Source organism: Bactrocera neohumeralis, chromosome 6 (genome assembly GCF_024586455.1).
Source record: "Bactrocera neohumeralis isolate Rockhampton chromosome 6, APGP_CSIRO_Bneo_wtdbg2-racon-allhic-juicebox.fasta_v2, whole genome shotgun sequence".
NCBI lineage: Eukaryota > Metazoa > Arthropoda > Insecta > Diptera > Tephritidae > Bactrocera > Bactrocera neohumeralis.
The window spans coordinates 16,772,986-16,798,935 of record NC_065923.1 but is presented as its reverse complement, the minus strand read 5'-3'; the positions used below and the strand labels follow the sequence as shown (position 1 = coordinate 16,798,935).

At 34.2% G+C, this 25,950-nt stretch overlaps 2 protein-coding genes across 14 annotated transcripts in view; one reads left to right on the top strand and one right to left on the bottom strand.

Annotated features, from left to right (window-relative positions):
* The window catches only part of LOC126763630 (supervillin), a 473,985-nt gene that overhangs the window by 240,154 nt on the left and 207,881 nt on the right, over positions 1–25,950 (bottom strand). The window contains exons 1-2 of one of the 13 annotated variants that reach the window (XM_050481331.1): positions 5,976–6,248; positions 1,477–2,578 (exon numbers count right to left, since the gene is read on the bottom strand). The exons of 11 other annotated variants lie outside the window; for them this stretch is intronic. In XM_050481331.1, the coding sequence (XP_050337288.1) occupies positions 1,477–1,822 (346 nt within the window). In that variant the 5' untranslated portion in view covers positions 1,823–2,578; positions 5,976–6,248. Of the gene's footprint in view, positions 1–1,476; positions 2,803–5,975; positions 6,249–25,950 lie in introns of those variants that run through there. One more of the 13 variants, XM_050481330.1, reaches the window with a different exon arrangement.
* LOC126763642 (probable cytochrome P450 4d14) lies at positions 8,178–10,408 on the top strand. Its single transcript, XM_050481348.1, has 5 exons — positions 8,178–8,609; positions 8,679–9,065; positions 9,134–9,203; positions 9,305–9,894; positions 9,963–10,408. The coding sequence occupies exons 1-5, from the start codon at positions 8,447–8,449 to the stop codon at positions 10,304–10,306; spliced, it is 1,554 nt and encodes a 517-aa protein (XP_050337305.1). The 5' UTR covers positions 8,178–8,446; the 3' UTR covers positions 10,307–10,408.

Genomic DNA, 25,950 nt, shown 5'->3' with positions numbered 1-25,950 from the left:
AAAGTATTTTGAAGAGTATTCACGATATCTCGTCTATAATAAAACTAAAAAAAAATTTTAAACATAGTTTGCCATCTATAGGAAAAAAGTAAAACTGTTTAAAATATGACAAAATTTACACCTTATTTGAAAATTCGTTGAAGCAATATTCAGGAAAGTAATCGACAATTTCTTAATTAAAATATATTTTTTTAACCAGAGTTGCCACCTGGCAAGAAAAAAATGAATATGAGCAGTAAATTGTAAAATGTATGCTAAGCATAAACCGGGGAAACTTAATTTTTAGCATATAGCATTTTAGAATAGAGTTGCCACCTGTCAAAAAAGAAGAAAGAAGTAAGATAATTTTACAAAACTGATAAGACGTAGTAAAGCTCCAGTTGGACAAAAACTCGTCAGATCAGAATGGATGATTTTCATTTAAAATGCTAACTTTCGCAAAGTGTTTGTGATTTGTATAAGAACTTAGCAATAGCAAATCATATACCCCAAACAAGGTTTGAGGCTTTGAGAAAAACGTTTAAATATAAAGATGGAGCTGATTGAACAGAGCGACTGTTGGCTGTAGCTCAAAAAGCGAATATAGATATCGTTTAAAAATTTTAGTATGCCATTTTTAATGGCTTATGAAATATGATTTGAAATTTTATTTAATTTCTTCACTATGTCTAATTTCGGTTACGTATACCCGAAAGTCGGAATTGGAAAACTTTCACATTTGACAAGATATATTCACGAAATTTGGTATATATTATTTTCTAAGGCAATAATGTAATCTCATATCATATAGCTTCCATACAAACTGAACACATAGTTACTAACAGAAATGCACCTGTGAAGGGTATTTAGCTTCGTTGCAACCGAATCTAACGTTTTTTCTTGTTTTTGTTTATTTTTTGTACATTATTTATTCAAAAATAAGCTTTTGTTTCCTCCTATGTCTGATTTCGGTTATTTATATCCGAAAGTTTTAGGTATATATATTGGTTATATTGATTCAAAACCTTGCACTTATTCTTTTGTTTATTTTGACTAAGCTTTTTCTTTAGCAAAAAAATCGAAGTGAAAATTTTTAATTTTTTTGTTAAAAAATTTATTTCTAAATATTTTGTTGGCGGCAACTCTATAAAGCTTAACAATATTATACGCGCTAAACCACTATCTGAGATCATAAGGCAAATTTAAATGAATATAAAATAAAGTGTTGACTCAAAACGCCAAAATTAGATGAAAAACTAGCAACAACAAAAATGGAAATAATTATTAGTACCTACATATATACATTTAAAAACAGCACTGATTTAAATTTTAGTAATGAGTAATGCATGATTAATACCAAATAATTAGTGCTAATACATGTAGCTCGCTACACGCTATATATTGACACACACATGCACACATACTTATGTACATATACACACACCCATTCAGAAAATATAAAAATGTGTGCCAATAAGTGTCAATTTAAATACTAACTTTGATCTCTCAACTTGGCCAGCTGTGGCTCGAGCGCCAATGTTGTTGTATTTGTTGTTGCTGCTGTTGTTGCTGTCATTTTATCATTATAGCGCTTATAACGATTATCATTGTTGTAAGTGTAATTCGCGCTAATGGCGCGCAAATTGTTGCTGACAGCGGCTGCGTCACTAAATCTGTTGCCATAAATGTTGTTGCTGTTGGCGGTTGCAGCAGCACCTGCAACAGTTGCGCCAACTCCACCAACTCGATTTTCTTCATCGCCCAGTGCACCATTGCCCAGATTGGCCGTTGACGTCAAATTCAAGACACCTTCGCGTATGAGGCACTCCTTAATGGCGAGCATGATGGCGGCTTGCGGATTGTCGATTGTCAATGTAGCGGTAATTATTTATTTCCACTTGGAACAGAACACAGATTAACGGTGCAAAGTGTTGTGGGTGGCTGGTTAAGCGATTGTAAGGTGATTGCGATTGTGCAACGTTGCGTTGCAAGATAAACACCTCAAAGGTTTGTTATTGTTGGAGTATCACTTTTTTCGTTATTATTTTTATGTATGTTTGCACACACACACTCTCATATGTGCGCTTTGGTGAGACAATGCCAGTGCATTTACCAGCAAATCACGTTTTATTTACTTTAATGCACTCACGCGCACTCACACACACACACATATGTATATCCACAGCCGCTTAGGCGAGTGTGTGCATGCAGTTCTTATCTTTTTACAGAACGTTAGGCGCTTACGGTGTGTATCTGTCGGATATGTTATCTCACAGCGATGGCAAATAGACACGCAGCCGTCGCTCCGTTGCTCCGTCGCTGTGTTTATTTATATTTTTAAAGGCGGCTAAGTATTCTTACGTGACTGCATGGATTACACTTGCGCGTGCATATACATATGTATGGCAAACATACGGACACATGTAAGCAGCATTTGTTGGTTTTGCTTTTGTAAATTTATTATAATTCAATGCACTTTATTTTATGAGCCGAAGAACTGTTTGCGGTGGCTTGTATATTTGTTTAATTTTGTATATATGTTTATGTGTGTATTATGCCATACACAACGCTTTTTTCGAGATACACAGAGAACGCTCGACTGTTACGGGGGGTAAAACAGAATTTTGAATTATTGTTGTTTATTATTTCTGCAAATTGTTGCTGTTGACTGCACTTTTCAACTCTTTCATTTGTAATTATTTTCGATTTCTTTAATTTTGTTTGCGATAGTATGCAGCTGAGATTTTTTTAAATTTTTATTTTGATATTTTTTTTATTTTTTATTTTGAAATTTATTTATTTATTTGTTTTTCGAAAAATTAGTTTATTTGAAATATTTTTAATAATTTTTTTTTTCGAAAATATGCAGCTAAACTGATTTTCAATTTATATTAAAAAAACATATTGAATTTTACTTTATAAAAATTTTAATAAATTTAACTTATTTTTAATATATTTATTGTAAAAAACTTGTTGATAATTATTGTTTTCCGAAAGTATGAAGTTTAAGTTAATTTTAATTTATTTATTTTTACTACTTTATTTTTTATTTATTTATTTTTATTTCTTTATTTTTTATTTATTTTAATTTTTTTTTGATTTTTTTGTTTTTGAAATTATTTAGTATAACTTACTTTTATATTATTTATTTTGAAAACTTTTAATTTAATTTTCATTTTTTTTTTCAAAAAATTTTTATTTTGTTTTGCTTATGCATTTTAACTTATTTTTAACTCATTTATTTTTAATTTAGTTATTTTAAACATTTTTTTTTGATATTTTTTTGTTTCGAAATTATGAAGTTTAACTTAATTTTAATTTATTTATTTTTATTAATTTATTTTTTATTTATTTATTTTACACTTTTTTTTAATTTTTCTTGTATTTTCGAAATTATTCAGTATAATTTATTTTTATAGGATTATTTATTTTGAAAATTTTTAATTAAATTTTTTTTTTGCAAAATATGATTTTATGTATTTCGAAACATTTTTTGTTGTTTTTTTTCGAAATTATGCATTTTTAATTTAGTTATTTTAAACAATTTTTTTTTACATATTTTTTGTTGTTTCGAAATTATGAAGTTTAACTTAATTTTAATTTATTTATTTTTATTACTTTATTTTTTATTTATTTATTTTACACTTTTTTTTAATTTTTCTTTTATTTTCGAAATTATTCAGTATAATTTATTTTTATATTATTTATTTTGAAAACTTAAATTTAATTAAATTATAATTTTTTTTTTCAAAATATGTATTTATTTCGAAACATTTTTTTGTTTTTTTTTCGAAATTGTGCATTTTAACGTATTTTTAATTTAGTTGTTCAAAAAATTTTTTTGTTTAAAAATTATGAAGATTAACTTAATTTTAATGTATTTATTTTGAAAATTTTTAATTTCATTTTCTTGTTTGGAAAATATTTTTATTTGTTTAATTTGCAATTTTCTTGTTTACTTTGTTTTTGAATGTATAGTCCAATTCATTTATCTTAAAAATTCTGTTTTTGTATTATTTTAATTTTTTTGAAAATCTTTCTATTTTAATATGCCTTTAATTAAAAAAATTGTAATCTAACTTTTTCGAAACTATGTATATATGTAGTTTCTCTTATCTATAAATTACTTAGTTTAAGAGTTTTCGAAAATATGCCATTTCAAAAATTTGTTTTTGAAATAATGCAGTTTAATTTATTTTTATTTTTTTTATTTTAAAAACATATTATTTAATTTATTTTTCGAAAATATTCACATAATGGAAATTTTTTATTTTGACTTTTTCGAAATAAAATTTATTTATTTATTAAAAAAAAGTAGTTTATTTCAAATTTTTCTATTCAGTTATTTCTAGTTTTCTTTGTTTTTCAAATATATTATTTAACTTTTCGAAAATATTTACTTAATTGAAAATTTTTTAATTTAACTTTTTTCGAAATTATTTGAATATTTTTATTCAATTAATAAATTACATAAATTTGTTTTCGAAGTTATGCAGTTTATTTCAATTTTTTTATTTTTAAAATATTTAATTTAATTTTTTTATGTTTTTTTTTTGTTTTTGGAAATATTACCAAGTTTAATATTTTTTGGAAATATTCACTTAAATAGAAAATTTTTAATTTAATTTTTTTCGAAATAGAGTTTATTTTTTTTTTTTGAAAAATAAATTTATAAAAAGTTTTTCTAAAAAATTAATTTTTATTAATAAAAAAGTTAATTGTTATTAATTTTTTTTATTAATCAAGTTTTGAAAATTTTCTTGAAATTTGTTTAATATCTTTTTTATTTATACTAAATATATGTACATATATACTAAGAAGATAAGTAATTAATTTTTTTCTTCATCATTTTTTATTTTTATTTATTTCTTTTTTTTATATCCTGAAAATATGAAATATTTTTGTTTTGTGTTTTGGTAAATTTTTCAAACCCACAATTCAATAGTTAAATGATTTTTAAACTGAAAATTATTTATTAGTAAAATCTTGTATTAATATTCTGTTATTTTTTTATTTTATAAATTATTTATTTTTATCTTATAAATTTGTTTATTTATATTTTTACGTTTATTTTTAAATTTTTTGTTAGAAAAGCTATACGCTGTTTCTTTTGAATAATAATAAAAAATTAATTAATTGAAATAGATAATTTAATATAAAAAGTAATAATTAATTAGAGCAATTTTATTAAAATAAAAAAAAACAATAATTAACTAGACTATTTAAATCTTTTATTAATTATTTATTTTTTTATTAATTTTTTATAATTATATTTTAAATCAGGAAAATCCAATTTTCTTGTATTTTTTATATTTTCATAAGCTTTAAATTTAATATTTTAATGAAGAGATAATTTAACGTAATTAATGAAATTTTAAAAAATCTGTAAGTATTTATTAATATTTTTACAAACAGTTATATTTAATTTTTTGATATTTCTGTATAAAGTTTCTTGATTACAATTTATCTTTTTGATTCAAATTATTTATTTTAAATTTCATAAATTATTTTTAAGTTAATAATAAAAATGAAAAATTAAAAAATGTTAAAAATTAAAAATAATTAGTCACTTAATCATCAAACCAATTTTTTTTTATTATTTTTCCATTTTGTTTAAATTTCTCAGTTATTTATTTAATAGGTTTATCAATTAATTTTTTTGTATTTTAATTTAATTTATTTTTTTTTAATTTATTTACATATTTATTAAAATTTTATTTAAAATTTGTTTATATACACATAGTATATTTAATATATTTTTCTCTATTTTAACTAAAAATTTTCATTTCGGTTTAATCCCTTTGGTTATTGTGTTTATGTTCTCGTAATTATTTTTACACCATGAATTAATTATTTTTTACTTAAAAATATTTTGAATTTTTTTTTATTAAATTACACACACTTATTTTGCTTTAAGTATGTATTAAAAATATTAAACCTAAAATATTTTCTCAAATTTTTATTTATTTTCTTCACAAAATTCTATGCGAATTCACCTAAGACACAGCTATTAAAAGAGAAACCCAATTTCAGATCTTCACTTCCGCCAATAGAAACCACTGCTAATCACAGAGCACACACTAGACATCCGTTTGGCGAAAAAACATCAACTAAACTGAATGAATTTCACTAACGTGCCACAAAAGTGAATTTTCAACTCAACCAAAGCCAAAACCGAAACGCGGATGTGCTCGCACCGTAAACACGTTGAACGCGACACTATTAGCTACCTACTTGCCACTTGAAGATGCCCGCTTTTGCAACTGACGGCGGCCGCATAGACGAAAGTGCCTAGAACTCTCACCAGACCAAGAGCGAACGACCAACGCACAAATACACCCACATGTGGGGAGCCACACACGAATACACAAACACACACACAAACAGAAGGCACACAAAGAGGCACATAGAGCCAGAGGCAATCAAGTGTCTAATAGAAACACATGTAGAATGTGTCAGCGGGCACACGAAGCGAAAGAATTAAAACAAAAACCGAAAAACATGAAAAGAAAATCAATTAAAAGAGAGAGTCGAGATTGCGATGAGCTGTTACAACTGGCACTGTGAGCAAAGAGCCAGCGTTGGGGAAAATGTGTGTGTGCTGTGAATTGGAGTAAAGTGAAAATTCGTTAAAGCAAAAGTGCTGATAATAAATTTCAGAGCAAGTGCAGTTGCGGGAAACCCTCGTATGTGTATGTATGTTTCCGCGGGTAATAAAAAAACGAAATTAAAAACCGACAAGCTATAAATAAAGCCAAACAAAGCGGAATCGAAAGAAAACAAAGCGGCGGCAGCAGAATTTGAAATAAACCGCACATGGCAAGCTGGCCACAGCGCAGCAAATGAAAAACAAACACAGCAGAATGCGATGAGAATAATATAAACGAAATCGTAGAAATTCAATACATAGAAGAGCACAATGAAGAAGCGGTAAAAATGTATAGAAAGACTTCGCAAAACGTGCGCTGCAATGCTGAACACGCTCGCCGTTCAAAGCACAACACAAAACAGCTGATGCGACAGTGGGACAAATTGCAAAACAAATATATTCACTTATTGGAGAATAGTGATACAAATTTCCTTCCCAAATACCCTTCACAAGTACATTTCTTGTAGCATAATCCTCAATCCATTGATTGATGCGATGTGTGGGAAGTGGCATTGGTGCCGTCTTATTGAAACCAAATGTTGACGAGACCACGAGCTTTAATTTCAGACATTAAATAGTCGGTTATCATAACGCGATAACGGTTGCCATTGACGTTTACGGTCTCACCGGCATCATTTTTGAAGAAATATGGACCGATGATTACACCAGCCCACAAACCATACCAAATCGTGTTTTTTCCTGAATGAAATGGCAGCTTTGGAATCTCTTCAGGTTGCTTTTCGGCCCAAATGCGGCAATTTTGCTTCCTTACATACGCTTTGAGCCAGATATGCCCTTCGTCGTTGAACAAAATTTCGCTCGAGAACGTCGGATCTTCTTAGAAATTTTCAAGAGCCCATAGAGCGAAGCGATGTCGCTTGGGAAGGTCGAGCGGTTTCAGTTCTTGCAAAAGCTGTATTTTGTACGCTTTCATTTTAAGATCTTCACATAAAATGCGCCAAGTCGTTCCATACGTCAGTCCGAGTTGCTGCGAACGACGCCGAATCGACTCTCCACGGTTTTCGTGTACACTCTCAGCTATGGCTGCTATATTTTCTTCACTGCGTGCTGGAAGTGGTCTATTCGGTTCAATATTATTCAATAATGAATGTTGAGTCTCAAGATTATGGCCGATTATGTTGACCATAAGTTGAAGGAACATGAACATTACAAATAAAGTTGAACGATTTGTAAAGGTTGTTTAGACGTACATATGTATGTCTTTCCATGATAAAATGCCAAACCAAAAATAACATGAGTCGTGTCAATCTTTAGCTATGGTTTGGCGTTGGCTTCTCGTATGACGTATATTTCAGCTCAAGTTAAACAGAACCTTCATCGGGCATTACTAAGGACCAGAAGTTCTATGTATAGTGTGACACTATAACCTAACCTGGCTTACTGGTCTAATATTTGGAAGATATGTATGTATGTAATTCGATAAAATTTCCGAAGGCGTAGGGATCAATAACAGTTATTGGTATTAAGATAAGAAAAGATAAAATAAAATATTTTTTTTTTGATTTTATGATAAAAGTAGAATTAAACACATTTTTGTGCTTTGTAAGCATTACCAATCTTAAAAATAGAATCAATAATAATGCAATGACTTATCTAATCGTTAAGTCCAATGCATATCTTGATGCTTGATGTACCCAACTTATCTTAATAGCATGTTAATCTAATCGGTTATACCATCGAAATTTTTACTGCATTACTGCTAGATGAAAAAATTTAATCGCCAGCGAAATAGTTGAGGTTTTGCCTCAAAAGGCAGTGGGTGGTTTCTGCGATTCTTGATCGATTGAGTAAAAAAATATGTTTTTAGCGCTTTTGATAGGCCTGCTGACGTTGCTCATAGTCGGCGACTACTTGAGAAAAAGGCGACATAACGAGATTTTCAAGAAAAATGGCATTAACTCTATGCCAAGCTTACCGATTATAGGCGTGGCACATCATCTCATCAAAAAGACACCAGCTGGTAATCAACATTGAACAAGCAACAACATTTTATAATAAAAAAAAACTATATATAATTCTCATTCAATAGATATGATCGAGTTCACCGGCGAAGTGCTTAAAAATATCGGCAAAACCTGCAATTTATGGCTTTTGAACCAGTCGACTATTTTGACAGCAGATCCCGTATTTCTCGAACCACTATTGAGCAGTCAGAAAGTGTTGACGAAAAACAATCTTTACGGGTTGCTAAGTCCATGGTTGCGTGAGGGTTTGCTACTTAGCACCGGATCTAAATGGCATAGTCGACGAAAGATCATAACGCCTACATTCCATTTTAAAATCTTGGAAGAATTTGTAGGAGTTTTTGAGCGACAAAGTAATGTTATGATGGATTTGTTGAGGGAAAAAGCTGATGGTAAGACAGTGGTGAATCTGTATTCGTTTGTTTGTGCCATGGCGTTGGATGTGATAGCGGGTGGGTACTGACCGAGTTGTTGAGGAATCCGGAAGTATTAAATGTTTTTTTTTTTTTTAATTTACTAGAAACCGCCATGGGTGTGAAAATTCATGCGCAGTTGCAACCAGATTTGCCTTATGTGAAAGCTGTGCGAACGTGAGTATTGTGATATCATTAGGGACCGCTGGGGTCGAACGATTAACAACTATAACGGTCAATTTTATTTTTATTTTTTCAATATTTATTTCTACCGTCAGCGTTTCGGCCATTACTTCGGCGCGCTTTGTATCAATGCTGCAGAGGTTCGATTTCTGGCTATGGCTCACTGCTAACTCCACATATAAGCAGCTCCACAGTAGCATTGCGTTAATGCACGATTTCACCGGGAAAGTTATCGAAGAGCGACGAAAGCTGCTGGAACAAAATATAAAAAATCCACAAGCAACACAAACCAAAATACCCGAAGACCAACAAGACGACGACGACGAAGATGTTGGCCGCAAAAAACACACAGCTTTCCTGGATATGTTGTTGCTGGCAGAGACCAATGGTCAACCACTGACCAACAACGATATACGCGAGGAAGTGGACACATTCATGTTTGAGGGTCACGATACCACGACTAGCGGCATTTCATTCACTTGTTATTTGCTCTCGCGTCACCCGAACGTACAGCAGAAGGTGTTCGAGGAGATACGCGCTGTGATCGGTGATGATAAGCAGCGACCGATCACGTTACGCGATCTACAGGAACTAAAATACTTGGAATGTGTTATAAAAGAATCGATGCGTCTGTATCCACCGGTACCCTCTATTGGACGTTACATTGAGCAGGATATTTATTTAGGTGAGTTAAGAAATTGTGTGTATAACCACAAATCAGATCTTTTTATAATGAGATTTACACATTTTTAGACGGCAAGCTTTATCCCGCCAATACCAATGTGACAGTTATGATTTATCATGCATTGCGTGATCCTGCGTATTTTAAGGATCCCGAAAAGTTCATACCCGAACGTTTTTACAGCGATAACATCGAAAAAATAAACACATTCGCCTATGTTCCCTTCAGTGCTGGTCCACGTAATTGTGTCGGTCAAAAATTTGCTTTACTCGAGATGAAGAGTACGATTTCTAAGATTTTACGTCACTATGAATTATTGCCACTGGGAGAGGACGTGCGTCCTTTAATGAACTTGGTTCTTGTTTCTTCAAATGGTGTAAATATGGGCTTAAAATCAAGGTTATATCACAATTGATCCATATGAAAATTGCTACTGTTTTGCATCGAAAAGTCGATCGTAAAAATATGTAAAATAATTCAGAATTTTTTCTTGAACAATTTGTAACTTATACTATTTTATGCGCAAATAAATTTTATGTTTTTTAATGCTGATATTTAGTTATTAAATGTTTCTTTGAAATATGTTTTAAACTTTGGGTTTGGATAGACTTTAATATCCTTCATTAATCAAACAAGTTTTATAAAAGTCCAAATTTTATAATAGTCGAGGTCACCACCCAACTGCGTTAATGGTTTGATGAGGAGTCTTCTGTGAGAAAGGGATTAAAACTGGGCCAAAAGTGTACCAGCAGGATGTTGATGAGCCTTCTTAGGCCCGGTAAAGCAGTTATGCAATACTCTCTTCGACGAAGACCATTAAACCTTGCAGCAATATTCTGTTCCAGCCCATAAGGAAAACCAGGTGCTTTCATAGCTGCAGATGCTTGGCCGTTCAGATTTGACCATTGGATTGCAAATTGTGGTTGAATGCCCCACAGAAATTAGGAGCAGCTTTTTGTAAAGGTTAGTTGATGACCAGCTTCTATGTGACTGTGAGATCCTGCGGGTCTACGGCAGGAGATCTACTCATTTACTTCTACTGAACAAAATTAATCCTGATGAAATCCTAAGAGTTCTTATTGGACGTACTATATGGCTAAAAAATACAGTCGGATGCAATTTGAAGTGGAGACATTCTGGCACTTTCTCCTCCATTTTCTAGTATCTGAAAGAATGAGGATAAATCATGACCTTCGGCGAACCAGGAGACGTAATCGAATACTATTCATTAGTCATCTCAACAAATTTATGATGAGCTCAAATCCTTAGGTACAACAATGGACCGGCCTTAAAATTTGTTCAAGTAAGATTTCTGTTAGAATCGTGTATTTAACCTAACCTAATCGAATCGACTTCCAAAACTTTCAACGCGTTTTTTTTTCGAAACTTTGTTTTCAGAGTCGGTGAGGAAAAATTCTCCGAAACGGCTGGACCGATCGACTCGAAATTTTCACACGTCCTTCTTAGGTATTTTTGTAGTGATCGAAGGTATTAGGATTTTTGAGAATCATTTCGATTTTTATGGGACTACAAGTGAAGTGTACATTTTTGTTTAGAAAATGCGTCTGTTTTTGGAAAGCCCTTTTGAGTGGTCCTTGGAGAGTTACTTGTATTTATCTCTTCAAAAAATAACAGAAAACGCGTTTTTCTGACTTGCAAGTGGATATAACCCATAACGCCAATTAATATTTTTTTGTTTTTCAGACAGGTGGCAGCACTTATTGCAAAAAGTTAACAGAACGTGATAAAATTAATAATTTACTTCGAAAGTTTATTTAATATACAAAAATGTATACTGCAACTACATAATATTTTTTTTCAGACAGGTGGCAGCACTTTTCGAAAAAAATTGACAGAATGCGGTAAAAGTACTATTTCACTTCAAAAGTTTATTTAATTTACAGTAATAATTTGGTAACCCCATAACGGTAATTATTTTTTGAAGACAGGTGGCAACCCTTTTTTCAAAAATTTAAGTGATAGGGAGACAAGTACTGCTTTTCATCAAAAGTTTACTTATTTTACAATTTAATTTATTTTTCAGCATAGGTGGCAACTCTATTTGCTACATTATACAATAGGTATTATACCTATAAAGTAACAGCTCACTTCTTTTGTAATTTCGTAAGTATTCACAAGAAGATAAAGAAATCTGAAAAATATCACACGCAACTAATTCAATTGCCCGCCTCAAGTAGCCACAGTAAGCTCAAGACCTCGCGAGTTTCCATATAAACAGACCTCACATACACACCTAAAGAAGATGGAAGGAAAAAGCGCAAGTTCAAGAGCATATTCTATTCAAATTACAATTTACACATAAACTAAAGTTTATACTATATATTTATACAAACATATTTACATACATATGTATATATACATATGTACATACAAACACAGTGTGACATTTTAATTAAAGTGACTTATGAATAAAAAAAATTGAAACGTCAGTCAGGAGGTCGGTGAATAGCATTTTATTTATGTGATTATTAAATGAAGCATGTGTCAGTACATATGTATGTGTGTGTGTGGATGTGTAGGCATAGCGAAAGCGTACAATTTGCCTGTGAACTTCCTGAATCATCGCTGTAAACAAATGCATGCATGCCTACACATACATACATACAAAAATGTTTATATACATAAGCTGATGCAGTATGAAGTCAATAAACACAACATCTTCAAGCAGCTTTGTATGCGCCAACACCTTCATACGCAAACACACATGCACATGTGTTACAGTGGTGACTGCATTTACACATGTCATATGCAATTTATGTCTGTCTTTTTTCATTTTTTCCATTTCTGCCATATATTTTATTACTTTTGTCTGCGGAATTGCAGGCAATAAACAATTGCCACTGCTAGGAAAACATATCTGCGTCACATACTCGCACATGTGATGACAGCGATAAGCAGGTAATGCCGAGATATACGCCAAGATTATGTGAATTACTGCATTCATCTCATAAAAAATAATAAAAAATTCCTGTGAAGCCTCCATTATGCGTGATTAGTTTGATATTGAGTCAAGTTACCTTCGCATAATTAGTATTGAGCAAGAAATGCATTATGACATATCTAATGGCGGAGACTTCCTTGTTTTTCAACAAAGCGGGGGCTTCAAAAGTCTGATGGAACTTCAGAATCTTTGACTCTGCAGAAAAGTGCATTTTTCATATTTCATTTAATGCGGAATACGTAAATTTGTATACACAGCAGAAATCAAGAAGAGGGGTACCGGGAAATTAGAAGTCATCATTCGTTCGATAGAGCTCACAATTTCTAAATCTTTCACCATGTTCTTCGATTTCTGCAGTATTTAAGCAATTATGTATACCCACTTGCAAGTCAGAAAATAAAATTCTTCGAGCATTACCTCACAAATATAACTGTGAAAATTTCAAGTCGATCGGTTCACGATCGTTTCGGAGAAATTATCCTCACCGACTTTGAAAACATCGCGTTTAAGGTTTGGGTGTCGATTGTACTAAGTTCGTCTTACAAATACTCTCACATCTCCGCAACTATTTGCCGGATACATTTTTGAAAAATATTCTCAAATATTTGTGCATTCGATAAATATGCATTCGAAAAATTGATATTTAGTAATTTGGAAGGGATATAACCTTTTAAAAAATTCTAAAGTTGATTAACTCAAAAATTTGTCGATAAATCGATTAACAAAATATATATAATATAAAACTTTTCATACTTTTAAGTTCTTCTCTACTTTCTTAATTCAGGCCTTACATGAAACTTGGTACTAGTGTTGCGAACTCTAACAGGCTTAGTTTATATTTCAGAAATCACTGAGTAATTTGAAGTAGATATCAACTTTGAGGAATTAACTTTGGTGCATACTGAGTAACGCTAAATGATCTGCAGTCTTCACAGCCGTACCAACCTCTGGACAGGACCATAGCTTATAGGATTACGATTAGAAACTAATTTTTCCTTGGATTTCGGTTAAACTCTGTGCTGGTGGTTGCTGCATTCTTGAGTTTGCTGGGGTGAAACTCAGCATAAATGGCTGTTGGGCTAATGTCTCCGTCCCGTTAAAACCATGACAGGCAGGAGAACTATAAGATAGTGTAATCTCTCACTGCCTACGCACATGGCTTCGAGTTTGTGGCTCTAAGAATCCTCCCTACTATTACCAATAGGTAGTATTAGTAGGTTAAAATTGAATACGAATGCCAATCTCCTTTGAGAGCCTAAGAATATTTGCAGCAAGTCTTAAATATCTAGTTATCACTTGAATGGACCGACAGACAGTCAGCAAGAATTCGGAAATTAAGACGCTTTCGATAAGATCCTCAGGTCTTTAAATCGTTCACTATATTCTACGCTTAATGTAGAGTTCAAGTGGTTATAATGGGTGATCCAAGTGGAAGCACCCTTTCTCAATCGAGATCTTAAATTGAAAGCGTATCAAAAGTATAGCTTGTGCAAGAACTGAAGCCGTTCGACCTTCCCAAGCGACATCGATTCGCTCTATGGGTTCTTGAAAAGTTCCAAGAAGATCCGATGTTTTCGAGCCAAATACTGTTCAGCGATGAGGCTCATTTCTGACTCAATGAGTATATAAACAACTAAAATTGTGGCATTTGGGACGAAAAGCAACCAGAAGAGATTCAAGAGCTGTCATTTCATCCAGCAAAAATAATGGGTTGGTGTGGTTTGTTAGCCGGTAGAATTATCGGTTCATATTACTTCTAAAATGATACCGGTGCGAACGTAACCGTCAATGGCAACCGTTATCGGCGCCAATTCCCACATATCGCATCAATCAATGGATTTATTGGGAGAGCACTTCGGTGGGCAGATAATATCACGTTTTGGGCCGGTCGATTGGCCACCAAGATTGTGTGATATCCCAACGTTAGATTTTTTCCTGTGGGATATGTAAAGTCCAATGTCTGTGAGGACAATCCCACATCGATTCAGGCAAAATTCAGTAAAGCATCACGCGTGTCCTTCGTCAGTTACCAGTCCAAATGCTCAAACGAGTCATCGAAAATTAAACTAAGCGGATGGATCATCTGAGATAATCGTCAAAAAATAAATGCCAAAGAATGTTTTTTCGATTGATAAGAATTCCCCATTTAATTTGAAGTTTCGGTGTGTTTTTTTTTAAGTAGGAACCTTGAAATGTATCACCCTATATACACATATACTATGAATACGAATAAATAATCGTTTCAGCGCCTTTTGTAAGCATTTGTATTAATTAGTTTTTCACCACACTTGCGACTCTAATTATTTATTCAAAGCAACAATTGCGGCGGCACATGTTACCCACAACTCTTGCTAGATGACGGTTGCTACCGCTCGTATGAGCTGTTATACTAGCTGTCATGTCAAATGTCATGAAAATGCAACGAGGCAGACACGCGATGACTGACGGTGTCTGATCGGCAATGTTTGTGCGCCACAATTGAAATCAGCTGATCGGCGCATATTTTTCCAACCGTTATCTCAACTATGAAATACATATATAAATGCATATGTAGAGGTATATATACATGACATATGAATTGACATGCGCGAAGCATTTCAAGTTTTTTTTTTTGTGAAAATTGTATAATTTTTTTTACAATGTAAACAATGAGTTTTACAAGTCGACGGCATGCGGCAGCTTACATACATATGTACATACAGGTACATACATATCTGCACAAAATAAATATGTGCACTCATAATTGACTTTGCGCGGACGCAGCAGATCACAGCCAGCAAGCGCTTGGTTCACGCGCGTTCCGTAGCTGACGGTCCGTGGCTCGCGCGGCCCGCTGCTCGTGGGAGTCAATTAATTCGTTTTGCTTGAACTTTTGATGGGAATTTGTGGCAGCGGACGCGGTCGCTCGCGATCGAATCGCTATGAGAATTGCATTAAATTTATTTATTGGCTTTAATGGACAACACGCCGATGGCAGGCGCTGATTTTTGCTCGCTGCCGTAATTAGTTTGGCGCGAGGTGTTTGCCGCTTTTACATACACACATTCATATGTACGTGGTCGTTGTCGTATGGTGATTATTGCACAATATATTGCAATTTTAAAGCTTAATATTCGTTCCGTTATATTGAGTTTTGTTTATTTGCACATAATTATTTTGCTCGTTTGCAATCAATTGAAATCGTGATTTGTTTTATTAGACATTGCTGTAAATATTTACATTTATGTTATGACACATGGAACCACTTCCGTGAAATATTCGCTTAGTTGGTCGGGCAGATTTGGCTTCTTCTATTATTAATAAAGCGATTTTGAATCAATTTTACAGTACTAGTCGTTTCTGTACTAACCAACGTTAGGTTAGGTTAGATGGCAGATCTAGAGAGATCGCACATGGACTGCTATATGTTGTCCTGCGAGTAAGGTGAATGTCTGAAGGTATGCGCTCCCAAGTTTTAAGCCTTGAAACCCCAAATGCGGGACAGTCAAGAAGGAAGTGATGAGATGTTTCCCAGAAGTCTCCTTTCTTACAGCTTCTGCAGATGGTGACTGGTAAGATTCCGAGTCTTACAGCATGGACGCCGATAGGAAAATTGCCTGTGAAAACCCCCTCAACTAGGTATAGGTTAACCTTACTGAGCTCAAAGGATCACCAGATCTTAATTGATCTTGGGCCAAACGGGTTTTGCGATGTTAAGACTTCCAAATTACTTAAGTTTTCCCAGATGGTCAGTACAATATTCTGCTCTGTTACAACCAACTGAAAGCATTTAGAGCATTGATATGAATGACACGACTTAGCTTAAGTCTTATATGATAGTCTTTGCTTCTGTACCATATGTTTGAAAATCATGGGAGTCCTATAGGGCGCAAGTCGTCCTAAGTCCTTCAGTCCCAATTCCAACTGATCTACTGTAATTGTTGTTGCTTTCGATAAAGGATTATAAGATTTGGGAAGACTGAAAATCAAGCATAGTTATAGACAAACAACAAATAGATGGTGTTGGCAATCAAGAGAAATTTTGCAGCATTTTATTTAAGAATTTCCATTTCGAGTTTCCTTATTTTATTTAAAGGAATAAACACGGAAACTTCAATTTTAATGGTGAATGTTTATTATCAGTCGAAAGAACATTCTTTGGCATTTATTTTTGAAGATTATCTCTTTCAAATGTTGGCCGCGGCTACGTCTCAGATAGTCCATCCGTTGAGTCCAATTTTCGATGACTCGTTCGAGCATTTCGACTGGTAACTGACGTAGGACACACGTGATGTTTTGCCCCAAGGCCTGTATCGAAGTGGGATTGTCCGCATAGACTTTAGACTTTACATATCTCCACAGGGAAAGTCTAAGGATGTGATATCATACGATCTTGGTGGCGGTTCGGCTGGCCCAAAACGTGAAATTTAGTCTAAGTTTACATTTAGTCTGATATCAGAAGCACGAGAAATGATTAACAGCGCAAGCTACTGAGCAGGTTATAGGCACTCGAGTACGGAACTGTCGAGTGGCGAATAGTAGAGATTAAGTATACGTTAAATGTATGGAACGGTGCCAAGCTAAATGGAATGGCGATGTGCTATGTTGCAGTTAACTTCAGTTGATTTCATTTGATCAAATTTGAACCGGACTAACACCAAAAAAAAAAAAAAAACTACATTTGCACATCTTTTTAGACAAATCTTTATTATCGTCTTCTACGATGAAGTAATATGGCGGATAGGCGTCTGGAAATCCACCTGCCTAATGCCAATGGAAAAGCTTCAGAGGCTCGCTGCACAATGCATAACGGGAGCTTTAAAAACAACTCCAACGGCGGCTCTTGAACTGGTACTAAACGTGGCACTTACAGACCTCTTTGCTCGATATTGAGGCCACAGAGTCTGTTCGGGTCAAGCGCAGGCATCTTGACTACTTTTCATGGACTTAGTAACTGAACCCCAGCTGGTATTGCCAAGGGCCAAAACTGATCTAAGCATGGCTCATAGGCCTACCAGAATAACCTAACCTAACCAATTATCGCCTTCATAAGAACCTCCAAAGCCAATATAAGCATACACTTGTTATACGCATCGGTTGGACTTACGCGAATTTGTATAATTTCGGTTTCGGCTCAAATTTGTAGCCCCATGCACTAGATTGTTGGACAGTTTCAACGTCATATACATGAACCCATTTCGTACCCACGGCAGTTTGGTCTAGAAAACTGGAACGGACTTTAATTCTTAGCCGACAAAGGAGAATATAAACTCGGAATTTCTCAAAATTACTTTGGATGGAATAGACCTTTAGCACCTAGATCAATATTTATACCCTGAGCAGGGTATATTAAGTTTGTCACGAAGTTTGTAACACCCAAAAGGAAATGTCGGAGACCCTATAAAGTATATGTATATATAAATGATCAGTATGTTGAGCTGAGTCGATTTAACCATGTCGTCTGTCTGTCTGTCCCTCCGTCTGTATATATACGAACTGGTCCCTCAGTTTTTAAGATATCCTTTTGAAATTTTGCAAACGTCATTTTCTCTTCAAGAAGCTGCTCATTTGTCGGAACGGCCGATATCGGAACACTATAACATATAGCTGCCATATAAACTGAACGATCGGAATCAAGTTCTTGTATGGAAAACTTTGACATTTGACAATGTATCTTCACCAAATTTGGTATAGTTTATTTTCTAAGGCAACAATGTAATCTCCGAAGAAATTGGTCAGATCGGTTAACTATAGCAATTAGCTTCCAAACAAACTAAACACATAGTTACTAAAAGAAATGCACCTGTGAAGGGTATATTAACGTTAACGAGGTTAACGTTTTTCTTGTTTCTTTGATCTATTGGTCTAAATAACCGGAACGCATTCGACTTTTTAGCAGGAAAGATGAAAGCAACAAGTTTTTTATAAAATAAATGGGAGAGAGGAGCATTAGAACCTAGGTCAATATTTTCTTTGAATTAATATGAACTTTTTATTTCATTGTTTTGCTTCACAAATTCTTCCTTTTCTACTTTATGGGCGTAGGTTCGCACATTATTATTCTGCAAATTCTGCGAACTAAAAGCAATTACGAACTCAAGCGGTGGGGCGTGTTAGAACCTAACCCACGGACAGTGGCAACGCTGCATACAAAATTAGTTATGTGATTACAAAATGAACGGCGATTATTGCGGCTAATATTTGCAAATATTTATTGTCAATTTTTTTTCTGCAATTATTATTTCCACCACATTAAATTTTCCAGTCATAAATGAACAGAATGAAATTGAATGCACGTAGCAACACCAATTATGCGCTTTTGTGTTTGGCAGCGTGTGTGTGTATGTGTGTGTGAATGCTAGCTGCATGTGCCGCATATTAATGTCACTTTGACGTATGCACTTCGGCTATGCAACGACAAATTTACATATTTTCGCAATAATGCAGAAAAATGCTTTTGTCGCATTTGTGGCTGGTAGTCAGCCAAGCGATTGACTAGCTGCCTTAGCGGACTAACTGATTGATTTTACACACACACAAATGTATATTAAAACATATATACATACACATGTATATATAATGTATATACATATGTACTTATATGTTCGATTGTTCGATAGCACTGACGTATGGAGTCTCCGTTGTAACCGTCACTCGCTGTGTGTCATTGCGACTTCGAACGGCATTGACAATTGCAGTGCAGCGTCGCAGCGTTGAGAAGGTACAATGCCAGCGCTGCTTTGCTGAGGCTGTGCTTAGATAGACGTAAGTGTCTGTGGACGTGCGCTGAATCTACAACGAGCTTTTGCAACGAAACTGCAAGTTCCTCGGCGCAAAATGGCCCGCGTAAATGGAAGAAATATATAGACTTCCATACAAATATTTGCTTACATACGAGTATGAGTATTTATGAGCGCACTTATGGGCCACAATGCTGCAGCAAAGGAAGCCAATCGGAAATCCAACTTCATGCAGTAGTATTATGGCATAATATTTTTATAGAAATCTGTGCTTAAGCATCAATAAAATGAAATAATATTGTGAGTGACACAAAATATATGAGCAGCAAATGAATTTTGTGTATATACTTGTACATATGTCAGCAGCTAAGCATTATACCACAGAGTTTAGGGAGCTCTGCATCAAGCGGTATGAAGAATGATGTATCTTTTGCTTGGTGGATGAAGGTCACCAGCACAGACTTGTGATGCAAGGCTTTGATCGATGATTTCTTTACATAAATACATACATATGTACACACATACAAATGCATTAATATAGCAATAACCAATTTCTACATATTTAAGGTTGCCACATTTCGAATATTTTAAACCGGTACTTCAAAAACGCATTTCTGTAGCTTTTGGCTAAATCTACTCTCTGATCAAATTTGACCCGGACTGACAAAAATCTATTCTACATATTTATGGTTGCCACATTTTGAAAATTTTAGATCAATAACCCAAAAAGACATTTCTGGAGTTTTTGGCTAAATATGCTCTTTGATCAAATTTGACCCGGACTGACAAAAAAAAAAAGTCAAACTAAATTTTTACCCATTTTAAGGGGTTATATCGACTTTTGATTAAAAAAACATATTTGTTTTTGCATATACTTAGCTACATATGTATATCGAATGTATAAGTAATACATACTTACATATGCATATGTAGTATGTATGTATTTGAGAATATTATCCGAAAATTTGAACTAGATCCTCAAATCGCTGCGGAGGTAGAGTAGTATTTTTAAGATTTTTTTAAATTCATGTAATCGGTTCCCAAAATTTTAAATTCGCTTCTCTCGAAATGTTGGTTTCAGGGTGTATTGCGAAAATTTCTCCGAAGCGGCTGCACCCATAGGCTTGAACCAGCTTACAAATATTTGTCTCCAATTGATCGAAGAAATAAGATTTTGGACAATATCGATTTTTAAGTCACTCTGTGTAAATTTTTTCAAGAAAATAACTTTTTTTGGAACGCCGCAATTTTGTCAAAAATCAAAATTTTGACTCGTGCTTCCATCATTACCACCCATTTCTTACTCGATTTTCAAAAATGTCAAGCAAAAAATTTTCATCACCGCTAGACAACTTTTTGCGGAGGTCCTTCTGGACATCGGCTATCGGATTAAGAGAATCCAAAATTTTTTAAAATGAATCGCTGACTATTAAATTGCATTAAATTCTGAAAATTTAGATTTTTTTTAGTATTAGAAAAATGTCTCTTCGAACAAAATCTGAAAAAAAATATTTTTTTTCTGCACTGCAAGTCTATTTATTTTGATCTTCAGGTGGATCACGATGAGAGCCGCTCTTTGGACACATAGCGAGTGCAGTTTTTTGAGCTTCCACCAGACGAACATTTTATGTTTGAATACGGTTTAGAGAGCCAAAACACTAACCCAACTCTTCCCTACAGCAGTATTAGGCAACCAATGCCTTCACTATCCTCTTCTCATCAGGCCTTCATGAGAGCCTTTTATTAAGGCTAAATCCCAGTTTTTCACCTTTCTCCTTATCAGTTTTTTGGTCAGTCTGGGTCAATCTTGATCACATGGCATATCAATTCTTGACTCTTTTAGGCATTCACCCAATTACTATGAGCACTTTATTGAAGTACTGCCTGGTGCTGACAATAAATGTACATATTTTTTGTCGCGGAATATGTCTGTGAAGAACCATTTGTCTAAATGTAGATAACATTTTAAGGTTGTAACACACCAGCTACCGTCCATCTAGTATATTCAAAATATTACGAGGCATACATTTTGCATTTGAAAATTTTGATGGTATGACGTGAAGACTTGGCATCCTGATTGAAACGGAGCAAACCAGCTGAAAGCTGGCATTGACTGTAGAAAAATAATAATAATTTGTTTTAGAAATATGAAAGGCTATGAGCTCTAGTTGCCTTGCTTTCGTTGGTCGCGAAGAAAAGAAGCTTTTCACTGTAGCATCATCTCCTAAGCGAACGTTGTGGATTCATTGGATTTTTATGCGCTTAACTATATACATGTCGCCATAGAGCTCATACAGTTCGCGTTTCCAACTTCTGAGATATCTATCCTTCATGCAGGCGGTTCCAAAGACTCGGACGAGACGTTCCCAACGCAGTCGGAGGTGCGCGAAACCAACCCAGATTATTATCCGGCTAAGGATTGTGAACTCGGCATCATGCCTCGAAATTACTTCAGAAATGTTTTCTACGATTACAACAACAACAACTCTAAAGACCTTGGAACAGTTCTCTCGCATGCTCCAAGTGCTTTCTCATCTCAGTTCGTCATCGGCTATGTTTATGAGTCGACTAATAGGACGGGAATGATGAGAGACTTATAGAGCATAATTATTATTTGTCGAGAGAGTGATCTGTTTTTCAATTGCCTACAGATTCCAAAGTAGCACCTGTTGGCAAGCGTTATTCTGCGCTTGATCTCCAAGCTCAGATTGTTGGTGGAATTTATACTAGTGGCAAAATATATATCTTCACATTGTCAAATTTTATAGCATTATATTGAAGAAGACGCATGAGGAGTTCTAAAACCTCATCTGGTGTCGAATAATAAAAGTTTCGTTAGCAATATAAATTCCATTACACAAAATTGACACACCCTAATGCACAAATGCACAGTCAATCGCATTAAGTGGCGAAAACTCTTTGCAACAGTGCAATTTACACATTATTATGATTCTTTTTCACTTAAGCAAATCGCTTTGGTGGCATTAATGCCATTATCGTTTGGAAACATTGAAATGCACTGGAGAATTCTCGCATGCGAGAAAATATATGCAGATACCAACGAGTCTATGGGTGGATAAAAGATTTGCGCATATGTGAATGATATGTGTGTGTGTGTTTGAGTGTAAACTGCTACTGACACTGCTGTCAAGGGCTTGGGTCTTGGGGCTTACGATTTCGCGCGAGTCTATAGACACTTGCACTTACTGCGTGCAACACACACACACACACACACACATACATATGGTACACACATGAGTATGGAAACAGACAATAGAAATTGCTGATTTGTGAGTATGACAGCTTTGCATTGCGATAACGGCACTTGTGCGGTGGAAATTCGCAAACATTTATGTGGGTTTACACCTACCCACCCAAGCATATTTGCCACGTTACACACCCCGACCGCGACCGCAGCGTGGTGTTGCAGAGGTGGCAAGCAAAGACAGCGCGCGCTCATTTGCAAAAGTAGATTAGGTGCGGTTTGTTGTTGTTGTAATTTTTTGTTTCTGTTTTGTTGTTGTTGTACAACAAAAATGATTGTTGCCGTTTTTTGTCGTTAATTTTTGTTTCAGTTGTTGTTGTTGTCATTTTTTCTTTTTGTTCTTGTTGTTGTTGTACAACAAAAATGATTGTTGCCGTTTTTTGTTGTTAATTTTTGTTTCAGTTGTTGTTGTTGTCATTTTTTCTTTTTGTTGTTGTTGTTGGACAACAAAAATGTTTTTTTGTTTTTACACACAACCGAACAATGTGAACAAAATTGTGTTTTATTGCCAAACAACAACAACAACAACTTTTCTGTAAATGCAGCGCAAAACAACAACAAAAAAGCTATTATAAGCTTAAGTGTGTAAAAAACGATAATGGCAATGAATGGCGCGCAAAGTGCAACAAACAAGCAAATCAGCAACAACAACAGCAAATCGGCGCATTTAACCTGGCATTAGTTAAATGCAACCTACTTTTACCTGCAACACCAGCAAAAAAACGTAAACGCCTCGGCAAAACGCTACGCACGCGAAATGTAGCACAAATATGAATGCATTTTTGTTGCTGTTGTTATTGCTTTCACGTACAAAAAGATGCGTGGCGCCTGCAGCAAACATTTCCACGGCACTTGTGTCTCTTACTTTACTAGTTTTTTTTTTTATTAAAAACAGTTTTTAAGCCGCTTGTGGCATGTTGCAAGTTGTATTCACAAATTGCCAGTACATGTATGTATGTGTGTATATGTCAACGATTTTTCACACTGCCGCTTACATATGTCGCTTGCATGTTTTAATAACCATGACTGCTTTCCAAGTTGGCGACTTAAGTCCGCGGCGTGCTGGAAAACTTAGCCAACGCTCAGTTACCGCTATAATACAGAAGTCTACGAGCATATATGGTATTTAATATGTCAATTGAAAGGTTAGGGCTAACTAAATATCATATGAATTTAATTCTAGTGGCCCATCTATGTGTCAGGTCAGGGACTTTTCAATTGATTTTTTATTTAGCATAGAGAACATATCGTATACTAGTCTCTCGGTTATCCAAAAGTGGCACGTTCGAAACCGGTGCCTATGAAACAAAACTGTTATCACAACAGTCGGATCTACTTCACCGGTACAGATCCGGATTTTAAGCCGCCTGAGAACTCTCAAATCAGCAGCATTTCTCAAAATTACTTCAGGAATGTTATCTGCCGCTTTAATCAAGAACAAGGAACACGGAGAAAAGTTCTTCTTCCCTAGAAAAAAATCTAGAAGAAAAAGATTTTGGGAATCAAGATCTTTGGCTAATTTTAGACATGAGCTCCTGAAGAAATTTCCTATTTTTATTAGATTAGCTTTATAGCTATATACATATATGTATATGTTCAAAGTTGGTGTCATCAAGCACAAATCTTTCAAACACGTCCAAAAGTTATCGAAAAACTTTAGTTGTACTACTAACTAATGGATTTGGTACTTAGTGATGGATTTAGTCTAACAGAAGACATAGATCTCGCAGCATTTCCAGTACTGTGAGCCAAATAAAACAAGAGAGAACCTATTATTATCAACCAAAAGGGTTGACTCCACAGTACGTATACCTAGTAACTGAACCGGCCCCGGATATATGTATGTATGTATAACTGAATGTATATTTCTGACAACATTTTTTCTGAACCTATTATTACAGCGCTTAAATTTTGTATGGTCTACTAAAGATAAATACTTTAGACGGATGGGTATGGATCCGAGTAAAAAAGTTGAAACAGTCTAAAATAGTATCATCTGTCAGAGTGAAGTTTCCTTGAAAAAAGGCTGTTAGATTTTGCTTTTGAGGCAATCAATAAGCATTCCTTTCGCCTATATTCATAAAAGAAAAATATAGCGAAAAAAATTTGGCTTAAGAGAAGAACCCTATTGATACAAGTCAAAGCTCCACCGAATTTAGATTTTGTTTTTAGTGGAGATATAGGTTTTCTTCGCTACCTATTGATTAATATTTGATATAATTGAAGAGTTTCCATAGAGGGAAATAGAGAAAGAGAGAGAGAGAGAGAGAGAGAAAGGGTGAGAAAGAAAGTAAGAGAGAGAGGGTGAGAAAGAAAGTAAGAGAGAGAGTGCTATCAATTGAGCTTATGCGACTGTTATTTAGCCATGTCCGAACGGCTTGTGACTAATAAGCTTCTAAATTTAGTATGATCTGAGAAAACGAATTTGTAGTTTAAGGGTATAAACAAATTTGTAAGTTAAAAAAAAACATTTTTTATGATTTTTTTAAGTCTTGGATTCTATGAGTCCCGTAGTCGATCTTTGAGAAAACCTCAGAAAACTTGTGTCTATCGATGAGGGCGATTTTTCAGTTTAAAATTTTCTCAAGTTTAAATCCTTAAAAATTTATTATTACTATTTAAGGGTATAAATAAATTTGTAAGCCTGAAAAAAAAACATTTTTGATGATTTTTTTAAGATCTTGGATTCTATGAACCCCGCAGTTGATCTCTAAGAAAACCTCAGAAAACTTATGTCTGTCGATGATGGCGATTTTTCTGTTTAAATTTCACTCAAATCTAAAACCTTAAAAATTTATTATTACTACAGATGAATACAAATAATAATCGAAAGACTTAGACCAATAATTTAATGGTTTGAAGAAACTGACGGTTGCCCGAAAAAGTCCTTTTTCGCAAAAAACTTAAGGCTTGAAAAATCTAAATCCTTCCATTATAATATCAAAAATAGATATACTATAGCAGGTGAAAATTTCCAGTCAATCGGTCCAGTCGGTTCGGAGATATTTTCTTCACCGTCTCTGAAAACAGTATTTCGAGGAAAAAGCGTTTAAAATTTGGGAACCGATTACAACATGTTAAAAAATGTTGACAAATATGGTCATATCGCCGAA

Bases quoted from the DNA above. Each gene is read 5' to 3' on its own strand.
- LOC126763642 (XM_050481348.1), top strand. From the start codon at position 8,447: ATGTTTTTAGCGCTTTTGATAGGCCTGCTGACGTTGCTCATAGTCGGC. The intron at 9,066-9,133 runs GTGGGTACTGAC...TTAATTTACTAG, and splicing joins GGCGTTGGATGTGATAGCGG to AAACCGCCATGGGTGTGAAA. The intron at 9,895-9,962 runs GTGAGTTAAGAA...ACACATTTTTAG, and splicing joins TGAGCAGGATATTTATTTAG to ACGGCAAGCTTTATCCCGCC.